Raw genomic sequence first — 11,221 nt, 5'->3', positions numbered from 1 at the left:
CTCTGTCTCTGTCTCTTTTCTCTTTCTCTCTCTCTCTCATCACTCTTCTTTATCTGTCTGTCTCTCTCTTTCTCTTTGTGTCTCTGTCTCTCTTCTCTTTCTCTTTGTGTCTCTATCTCTCTTCTCTTTCTCTCTCTTACTCATCACTCTTCTCTGTCTGTCTGTATGTCTATCTCTCTCTTTCTCTCTGTGTCTCTCGCCCATCTCTCTTCTCCCTATCTCTCTCATCTCTCTTCTCTTTATCTTTCTGCTCTTTCACTCATCTCTTTCTGTCTCTCTCTCGTTTATCTTTTTTCGCTCTTTTTCTCTCTCTCTCTATCTATCTCTCGCTCATCTTTTGTTTCTCTCTTTTTTTTGTCTCTCTCTATCTCTCTCGTTCATCTCTCTTCTATCCCTGTCTTTTTTTTTCTATGTGTCTTTCTATTTAATCTCTTTTCGTTTTATTTCTCTCTCTTTTTGTTTATTTCTTGCTTATCTCTTGTTTCTCTATCTTTTCATGTCTTTTTCTCTCTCTATCTCTTTCTCTTTCTGTCACTCATTACTCTTCTCTCTCTCTGTTTGCCTGTTGTTTGTTTGCCTGTCTGCCTCCTCCACTGTGTTCGCCTTGCTCAGTTTCTCCCTCATATCTTCTCTATTTATTGAGCTCCTTCTCGATTTATCGATCTACTACAAAAAAATGTACTTTTAGCGACCACTTTGTCTCTTTCTCCCTTATCACTCTGGCCTCGTTTGGGAACAGGCCAATTTAGTAACTTCTTAGCTATTTGGCTAAAATATGAGCTAAAAAAAACAAGTATGTTTGGGATGACTTTTTAGCTTTTTACGAAAAGATGTGCAAAAAGTAGAGAGAAAAGATAATATTTGACTTTTTGGTATGAGTTGCTGGCTTTTTGGCTAATTTAGTAACTTTTTGACTTTTTGGCTAAAAACGAAGGTTCCTAAACGAGGCCTCTGTCTCTCTCTTTGTCTCTCTATCTCTCTTCTCTATCTGTCTCTCACTCATCTCTCTCTCTCACCACCCATCTCCTCTACCACATTTACTACTACTGCAAATGCTATTCCACTACAACTACTACTACCACTATTGCCACTCCACCTCTACGACTACCATTACTTCCACCGTCGCCACCACTCCACTACCAACACTACCACTACTGCCACTACTACTACCATTATCTCTCCTCTACCATCGCCACCCCATCTCCATTACCATTACCACAACTTCACCATTAATCTCCTTCGTCATCCCCACCACCACCACCACCTTCTCTTGCCAACCACATTTACTACTACTGCCACTCCCTTTCTTGTACCACAAAAAATAAGTTCTTGATTTTTAGTAACAAAAAAAAAAAGACCGCAGAAAAACATTTTTCATTGATAAAAAAAAATTAACTTTATTTTAACGGGAAATATTTTTCATTAAAATATTACCCCTACTTCTACCAATTTTTTTTTAAAAAAAATTCATTAAAATAAAAATGAAACAAATAAATTTTCAACCTTAATAACTAAAAAAAATAAAAAATAAAAAATCATTAACTATAAAAAAAAAAAATTTTTAGTCACGACAACTCTCATGGTAAAAAAACACAAATTAAACGGTGCCGTTTATTGTTTAAATATTCATTTGTGACCAAAAAAAAAAAAAAAACCGAGGCTTTAGCCTTTTTTTTTCCCAATTCCCGCTCAGTTTCCCTCCTCAACCAAAAATCCCCATTCTCAAAAATCAAAAATCAAAAATCCCTAATCTCTTCTTATGGCGCTCTCTCTCTCTCGCCGGCGGCGGCCGACGACTGCGAGCGGCAGGCGACGGCATCGAGCAGCGGCAATCAATAGTGAAGATTTCTCTCGATCTCATAAACACAGTGCAGCTCTCACTCTCATCTCATCAGTCTCACTCTCTCGTTTTTCATCTGGATCGATCGGATCAACCTTGCAAGAGATCGACTCTCTCTCATCACAAGATCGATCGATCGACTTCACTCTCTCATCGCACCGATCGAGCCTCTCGGCGAAGAGACCGATTGACCTTCGAAAAAACCAATCTGCTCTGCAACTCACAGGTAAGCTTCTCTGTCTCTGACTCTCTCTCTCTCTCTCTCTCCCCGGCCTTCTCTTCATTTCTGTCTGGCTCTGTTTTTTTTTTTTTTTTTTTTTCTTTTCATCTCTGTGTAAATTCATCAAATTCGTGATCTAGGCTACTGTGTAAATTCATCAAATGAATCAATGGCTACTGTGTAAATTCTTCATCTAGAAGAAAGGGAGGTTCTGAAGTGTTGTTAGGTCTGTAAAAACATGAATCTTGAGATTTTCATACATAAGTACATTGGATTGATTGGGTGTTGGTCAGTATAACTATGAATTTTTTTTTACTATGCTTATACTTGGTTGATTGTTTGTTTTGTTTTTGTCAGTATAAACATGAATCTTGAGATTGTTTTTTCACTATCCAATCAATCCCCACCGACATGCCTCAAATCTCTCGAGTCCCCGGCATTCTTTCCACTGGTATTTATCTATTTTTTTACTGTTTGGTTTGTTGGAAACGCTGGGAAATTATAAAGATTGGGAAAGAAAAAAAATATTTTGATTTTTTATTTGATGGGTTGTTATTAAGAATACAGTATGGTTTTCTGAAATGGGTTATTATTAAGAATATCAGATACAGTATTTGAAAGCAGTTTGGTCAAACATTTACTATGTTGCCTTCATTTTCTGTATTTTTAAGAATACAAAATAATTTTCAAAGACAATACCAAACAGATGATTCTGGATTTAGGAGACATTTGCTAATTGCTGTAGTCTCAAAAACTTTAATGTTCTTCAATACTCAAATAATTGGAAATGATGCATAGACTTGTTTGGCAGTATATTGTTGAAATTGCTACATAAGTTTTTTGTTTGTTTTCGTATTTTCACTATTAATCTTTATTTTATAGCTAAACTGAAAGCCAGATGAAAGGGAGTTTGCTCATTCTTTGTTTGCACTTATGAATCTAACTGCTTCTTGATAAACTTTGTTTACACCTTGCAGGAAATGGAGTTTGCTCATTCTTTGAGGTAGAGCAAAGTGAACCTTAAGATATGCCAGGTGATTTCTTGATTCACATTCAGTTAGCTATTAAGCCACTTGGGTCGACTTTAGCTTAAGACTAAATAGTTGGATTGGAGCCAATGGAAGGAAGATTGAGTTTTGGTTTTTCAAAGGTTGATGCTCTGAAGTTCTTGTCTGTGGACTATAGTAGAGGACTTCTGTCCTTGTTCAACTTGGTTCTTCTGATTACAGCTAGGAGAGTCAATTATTTGTTTAATATATGAACTAACATTGTGGTGGACTTCCTAAACACTCACCTGATTTGCTTGCCATTGCTTGCTTTCTTCATATATGTAAGCTTAGAACAGTGTTGTCAAAGTCGCGCCTAGGCGCACGCCTAGGCGCAAGGCGAGTCGAGGCGAACCATCTGCGCCTGTACAGGTGCCAGGCGAGGCGGCTTGAGCCAGGCGAGCGCCTTAGCCGCGCCTTGAGCCCGGCGAGAGAGGCGCAAGGCCCTCGCCTAGGCGCGACTGAGCGTTTAATCTGTAGATCAGATCGAACGACTCAGATTCGACTCAGATTAAGCTTTCGAATGGCATAAAATCACAGAGGATCAGAACTCATGTACCATATCAGCCGAATACGACTCAGATTAACCCTAATCGAAGTCGTCTCTCTCCCTCTTTCGAGCTGCTAGAGCTACGACTGCGACACGAGCTGGACTTCGACTGCGACACTGATCGACTTCGGCTGAGCAGGTTCGACTCCTTCTTCTTCGTCTTCGACACTGATCCCCTTCTCCTTCTTCTTCGTCTTCGACAGGTCGTCTTCGACTTCGACATTCATATTTTTTTTTTTTTTTCCCTTTTCTTCTTTCTCCTTCGGCTTCGCAGTCGTCTCTTCTTTTTCTTTTTTTTTCTTTTTTTTTTCCTTTTCTTTTTTTTTTCAATTATTTGAGTTATATTAAATAAATAAATAAATAAATAAATAAATAAATTATGATTATTACATAAATAAATAAATTAATTCATACATACATAAATAAAAAAATAGATACATTACATTACATTCATTATGATTATATTAAAATTGATTCATCATTATACTGAAATTAATTAATTGATCATTAATTAAAAAAAAAAAGAAAATTGATTCATGAGTTAATTAATTCATACATTCATTACAGTACATACATTGAATCATAACATTAATTAATTCATAAATTGATTCATAAGTTAATTAAAAAAATAAAAAATTGATTAATTAATTAGAAAAGATTAATGTGTTGTGATTAATAAGAATTTAATGTGTTGTATGTGTTGTGATTAATGTGATTAATAAGAATTTAATTGATTAATAAAGATTAATCAATTTATCAATTAATCAATTTGAGGGATACAAATCAACTGATGGAGAAGAAGATGATAGTTTGCTTGCCATTGATGTTGAGGATGATGATTGACTGACACCGACCTAACCTACCCTTGCTTTTGATATTGATGTTTTTAAGTGTTAAGTGAAGACATATATTAATATTTGTTGGATATTTATGTTTTGGATGTTTAGTGTTTATGTTTTTATTTTATTGAATGTGGATTATTTGATCTTTGAAAATTGGAATGTTATGTAATATGCACTTTCATGGCTTTGAGAATTATTCTATATTTTGTCTTGAATCTTGATTACTTTTTATTTTTTAAAAAATTGTCTTACTACTATGAATGATTAGTCTATATTAATTTTTCTATTTTTTACGAATACTGTGCGCCTTACTTCAATAAAGCCCGCGCCTCGCCTTGCGCCTTGCGCCTAGGCTCCAAGAGACCTTCGGCGCCTTAGTGCGCCTTGAGCCTTTAAAAACACTGGCTTAGAAGTTAGAATTTTATTGGCTAGAGCCTAGTTATTGATTCAGATGGGCACCTTCTTTTAATTTTTATTTATTTATTTATTAGTAGATTAAGATGGGGCTATACAAGGGAAAAGCAAATCATTTTAAAATAATTTAAGGGATTATCTGAAAGCTAAATGTCATTTTTCTCCCACTATTCCCTCCAGTATTCCTATAAGCTTCTGCTACAACATTTACACAAGACACAATCCATTACAATGCTTGGGATTATTAATGAGCATATTAACTTTCAAGGTGCAGCTCCCTGCTCGTTAATTGCATGTTTTTCATCGTGATAATATTTTTTTCTACTATATCATGGTGTTTTAGTTAATTTTTTTCTTTTTCATTGAGCTAATAATACCTCTTTGCAGTTTCTCCTGGACAACCAAGCTCAATTTCTGATGATGAAGGTGTTACACTTGTTGGGAGTGGCCAGGATGCAGCTAATCTGATAAATCAGAAAGAAATACAGTGGGGGGTAAGTTACTCATATTTATGCAGTGTTTCTTAACGGGAGATTCAAAAGAATTATAGTTTATTTATTATTTGCGTAGCTGCATACAAAAGGTATTAATTTTGGCATCTGCTGGATAGCTTTTTTTTGGATGTAGCGGCTGGTCAGTGGTTTTTCTGGATGTATACAATTGTTGTTATATATATATATATATATATATATGTATAGAGGGAATGACAAAGGCATAGAAATGAGATGTACAGAGATGACAAAGGCATAGAAATGAGAACATAGTTTGTGTTAAGGGAGAAAGACGGACACAGAGATGACTAGTTTGTGTCAATCAATTCATCTTCTTAGAACATCATGAATAATTGCAATCAAGAAACTTTTTTGTTCAATATTCTCATCCTCATACATTAGTTTATACAATATTATAAATTATAATGCATCATATTTTTGGAACTTGCCTTTTCATTTCTTGGTTCAGTTATAGGGCACAATTGTTAAAATTTGATTTTACTTTAAAATAGTCGCATTTAGTTCAAGATGATAAAACACTAAAAAAAATTTACTCTAGGCAAACTAGTTTCTTAAGAAACTTGAATTCGAGGTGTTGATGCCCCAAAATCACCAAACGGCGTCGGATTAGCAAGAAACTTGGCACACACGAGTAGGAGTGGGCGCGGGTCGGTCGCGGCCACGGAACCTCCAATCCGCCATCCGTCTGCTAGATTGGCGGCTTGAAGAAAATCAATCCGCATTCGTCCATCAATCCGACGGATGTGAATTGAGCGAATTAGCAGTTTGGCGGATGGATGTAAATCGGTTTGGCGGTTTAAAATTTTATAAATTTTCAACATAATTCAACTTGTGCACTTCTTCAAAAAAAAAAAAAAACAGAGTATTACAGTCAATGACTTAAAAAAATATTACAATCATTGCATGCATCATTCAAAGTAAGAAAGTTTGAAACTTTAGAATATCACAATCATTGCATGCCTCATCCACATACTACAATCACAGCATGCCTCATCCACATAAAGTATTACAATCTGTGGTTCTTAAAATATAAAAACAATTCAAACCACTAAAACCATTAACAGAGCAATAGTAGAGATTGTATGCCTATGTATTGTTACATCTATATCTGTTTTTGAAAACAAAAACCAACAAGCATATATCATATTTTCTATTTATTATTTTTAGAGATAGATTTAAAAACCAAAAAATATAGTAAATAATACGCTTATTTTTTTCAATTCAAAAAAGATATTTAAGTTGAAAACTTTTTTTAACAGAATATTTAAATTCTTTTTTAATTGAAAACACAAACAGAATATTTAAACAAACTAAAAACACAAAACTTTATAAATTACTAGGAGTGCTCGCGGTTAGGCGGTTCGGTTGCGGCTAAAGGAATCTCAAATCTGCCATCTGTCCGTCGGATTGGCGGATTGGAGAAAATCAATCTGTAACTGTTCGCTTGTCATCAAGCATCCGTCCAAAATGCGGCGGATCGGTTGGGTTCGGTCGGTTTTGGCGGATCAGTATATCCGTTGCTCACCCCTACACACGACCGTCTAGGCACGAGAGACTTGTGGGAGAAGACAAGACTCGAATCGGGTTCCCGGTTTGGGAGTTAGAGCCGAATTTCGGTCTAGGCAAATTAGTTCCTTAAGAAACTTGAATTTGAGGTGTTGACCCCCCAAAATCACCAAACGGGGTCGGATTAGCACGAAACTTGGCACACACGACCGTCTAGGCACGAGAGACTTGTGAGAGAAGACAAGACTTCAATCGGGTTTTCGGTTTGGGAGTTAGAGCCGGATTTCACTTTAGGCAAACTAGTTCTTTAAAAAACTTGAATTCAAGGTGTTGACGTTCCAAAATCATCAAATGGGATCGGATTAGCACGAAACTTGGCACACACGAACGCCTAAGCACGAGAGATTTGTGGAAGAAGACGAGACTCCAATTGGGTTCTCGGCTTGGGAGTTAGAGTCGGATTTCACTCTAGGTAAATTAGTTCTTTAAGAAACTTGAATTCGAGGTGTTGACGCCCCAAAAACACCAAACGGGGTCGGATTAGCATGAAACTTGGCACACGTGACCGCTTAGGCATGAGAGACTTGTGGGAGAAGACGGGACTCAAATCGGGTTTCTGGTTTGGGAGTTAGAGCCGAATTTTGGTTTAGGCAAACTAGTTCATTAAGAAATTTAAATTCGAAGGGTTGACGTCCCAAAATTTCCAAACAACGTCAGATTAGCACGAAACTTGGCACACACGACCGTCTAGGTACGAGAGACTTGTGGGAGAAGACCAAACTCCAATCGGGTTCCTGATTTGGGAGTTAGAGCCGGATTTCACTCTAGGCAAACTAGTTCCTTAAGAAACTTGAATTCAAGGTGTCGACGCCCCAAAATCATCAAACAGGGTCGGATTAGCACGAAACTTGGCACACACGACCGCCTAAGCACGAGAGATTTGTGGGAGAAGACGAGACTCTAATCGGGTTCTTGGTTTGGGAGTTAGAGCCGGATTTCACTCTAGACAAATTAGTTTTTTAAGAAATTTGAATTCGAGGTGTTGACGCTCCAAAATCACCAATCGGGGTCGGATTAGCATGAAACTTGGCACACATGACCGCTTAGGCACGAGAGACTTGTGGGAGAAGACGGGACTTCAATCGGGTTTCCGGTTTGGGAGTTAGAGCCGAATTTCGGTTTAGGCAAACTAGTTCATTAAGAAATTTGAATTCAAAGGGTTGAGGTCCCAAAATTTCCAAACAGCGTCGGATTAGCACGAAACTTGGAACACACGACTGCCTAGGCACGAGAGACTTATGAGAGAAAACGGGACTCCAATTGTATTCCCGGTTTGGGAGTTAAAGTCGGATTTCACTCTAGGCAAACTAGTTCCTTAAGAAACTTGAATTCGAGGCTTTGACATTCCAAAATCACCAAACGGGGTCGGATTAGCATGAAACTTGGCACACACGACTGCCTAGGCACGAGAGACTTGTAGGAGAAGACAGGACTCCAATCGGGTTTCCGGTTTGAGAGTTAGAGTTGGATTTCACTCTAGGTAAACTAGTTCTTTAAGAAACTTGAATTCGAGGTGTTTAACGCCCCAAAATCACCAAATGGGGTCGGATTAGCATGAAACTTGGCACACATGACCGCCTAGGCACGAGAGACTTGTGGGAGAAGACGAAACTCCAATCGGGTTCCTGGTTTGGGAGTTAGAGCCGGATTTCGGTCTAGGCAAAATAGTTCATTAAGAAATTTGAATTTGAGGTGTTGACAGTCCAAAATCACCAAACGGGGTCGGATTAGCACGAAACTTGGCACACACGACCGTCTAGGCACGAGAGCCTTGTGGGAGAAGACGGGGCTCGAATCGGGTTTCCGGTTTGGGAGTTAGAGCCAGATTTCATTTTAGGCAAACTAGTTCCTTAAGAAACTTGAATTCGAGGTGTTGATGTCCCAAAATCACCAAACGGCATTGGTTTAGCACGAAACTTGGCACACACGGCCGCCTAGGCATGAAAGACTTGTGGGAGAAGACGGGACTCGAATCGGGTTCCCGGTTTGGGATTTTTTTTTCCCCAGCTTCAATCAACTAGCCTTCCTGAGTATACTTCCAAGGAACAGCTTCAAGAGCGCTTGGTCCTTGCTATCCATGAAGCTAGTGAAGGATTTGGCTTTGGTTGATTAAGAATTTCTCCATTGCATCATCACTCCAATACTGCCAGCACTTCCAATTACAATGTACATGTCAGTTTGACACCTCCTTTAATTTGCATGTTCTGATATCTATTTTATATGTTTGTTTTTTTTATTGAGAACTAATAGAATTTTAGTATACTGCTTTTATTTATGTTGAGATTTGGCGATAGTAACCAAAGGAATCAAAAATGATAAATTGCTTTAAATCATGTTCATTCAATTCCTGTGTGTTGAGGGAGAAAAATGGTTATTAGATTGTGAGAAATTTCATTTATGGGAGTGGTGTATTACAATGATAACATTGTCGATTGATGAAGTTAATTTGTGCATACAACTTACAAATATTCACTCTGGTTGAGCTTTTAGATATCTGAAAATTTTGAGAATTCATGTAAGGGGTTCGGTGTGGTCTTGAGGAAGTAAGTGATCACCTGTGGCTCGATAGATTAGAGGTTTTCCTCAATAGACTAGTGTAGCAATGCTTTCATTCTTGAGTTGGTATACATAGTGCATATGCTGTGTGGGTGTCCTTGCCTCAACATTGTGGAAACAGGACTTTTGTTTGAACCTTTTTTTTCAATTTTTTTTTTTTTTTATTGCAGATAAAGAGCATCTGATCTAGGTTACGTGCCATTCTATCATACTTTTAAAACATGATTTTAAACGTTTAATTTATTTATTTTTATCTTTGCAGATAAAAGAGCGACTGATCCAGGTTACATGCCATAGGGAGGCCCATGTCAAAATTGAAGGATTCTGTGCTGTAATTATTAGGAGTGATGCCTTAATCCACGCCTAAATGGCAGATGATATGATGATGTGTTTGCTTTTTGTTGAAGAATAAAGCTTTGGACCCCCAGTGGGGGTACTGGGGGTCACCTCCCATTGGTCCAAAAAAAAACAGTTTTTTTTTTTTTTTTTTTTGAGTTTTCAGCCAACCCCAGGCCGACACGTGGCACTGGGGGGGGGTCATCCCCAGTGGGGGTCTGTAGCATTGCTGGTTTCAGAGAGTGCTGATAATGCCTGGGAGAATCTTTGGCCCCCTTTTATATATCTTAGCTTTTATTTTGGTCTTTTGTTAATATATTCTTTATTTATGGATCTAGTGGCCAATTTGCATTCTGACCAGTCTTTCTGGGTTTAGTTCAGAGGTATTGACTCGTTATGTAGTGGGATAATTTTGCTAATGTATTATGAATGAAAGAATATTTTTATTATGGATGAATTGTTATTTTTATACTGAAATTTTTATATTATTATATAATTATTAGTTTGTTTTAAAGTTATTTTTCATTTAATATAGGTAATTTTCATGTTTTTAATATTTTTTATTTTTTTTTTATATATATTTTTTTTGAGACGGCACCACACCGTCTCAAAAAACCATAAGAATCATTTTTTTTTTTTTTTGCGACGTAAGCAATCCTGTCGCAAAAGATATTGGCAATAGTTGAAAAAAAACTTTTCGCGACAGTATTGTTTGTCGTCACAAATAATATTTTAGTGACGGCATGTTTGTGTTGTCTCAAATAGCTTTTTAGTGATAGCAAGTACCCAGTTGCAATAAAAACATTTTTGCGATGACATTTTTTGCCGTCGCAAATAACAGTTTTAGCGATGACAACACAGTGCCGTCTCAAAAAATCTTAGATTTTTACTTATTAATGTTGACAGCAAAATTTTGTCGCAAAAAGGCAATTTTGCTGTCGCAAAAAAAGGCGACGTCATTTTGCCGTCGCTAAAAACTTTTAGCAATGCCCTTTGTTGTGACTCCTCTTTTGCCGTCGCTAAAAGTCAATTGCCGTCCCAAAAAAAATTTTGAGACGGCATTTTGCCGTCGCAAAAAATCGAAATTTTTGTATTAGCTTAACCACACTACACTCCCTAACTAGACTTACCAAACGTATCTACTCCAAAACAATACAAAACAATATTTGTTTCAAAAAATAACTCCTTATTCAAAATGTAATCTCAACCATGCCAAATCGAAAAGCAATGAGAACGAAATGATACGACAATGCAATATATCAATACATTGTTAATTTTTCAAAGTTTTATCAGCATGTTTGTTTTCAGTTTTTCTAAAACACTTTTTAAAAAATTCTAC

General features: G+C 37.0%; 1 protein-coding gene across 5 annotated transcripts; it reads left to right on the top strand.

Annotated features, from left to right (window-relative positions):
- Positions 1–1,650: 1,650 nt before the first annotated feature.
- LOC114261704 (transcription initiation factor TFIID subunit 5) lies at positions 1,651–10,331 on the top strand. 5 transcript variants are annotated; one of them, XR_014340582.1, is made up of 6 exons: positions 1,701–2,066; positions 2,201–2,286; positions 2,418–2,511; positions 3,038–3,094; positions 5,300–5,406; positions 9,809–10,331. XR_014340582.1 is itself a non-coding variant. In XM_082887988.1 (6 exons), the coding sequence occupies exons 4-6, from the start codon at positions 5,144–5,146 to the stop codon at positions 9,911–9,913; spliced, it is 249 nt and encodes an 82-aa protein (XP_082744114.1). In that variant the 5' UTR covers positions 1,705–2,066; positions 2,418–2,511; positions 3,038–3,094; positions 5,093–5,143; the 3' UTR covers positions 9,914–10,331. The 5 variants fall into 5 exon arrangements, 2 of the variants coding, with proteins under 2 accessions (XP_082744115.1, XP_082744114.1); XM_082887988.1 differs by lacking the exon at positions 2,201–2,286 and adding an exon at positions 5,093–5,180 and having other exon boundaries at positions 1,705–2,066; XR_014340581.1 differs by lacking the exon at positions 2,201–2,286 and having other exon boundaries at positions 1,682–2,066.
- The last annotated feature ends 890 nt before the right edge of the window (positions 10,332–11,221 follow it).

The sequence above is a fragment of the Camellia sinensis genome, chromosome 9 (genome assembly GCF_055761805.1).
Source record: "Camellia sinensis isolate YWXY chromosome 9, ASM5576180v1, whole genome shotgun sequence".
Lineage (NCBI taxonomy): Eukaryota > Viridiplantae > Streptophyta > Magnoliopsida > Ericales > Theaceae > Camellia > Camellia sinensis.
This window is presented reverse-complemented; position numbering and strand designations above follow the sequence as displayed.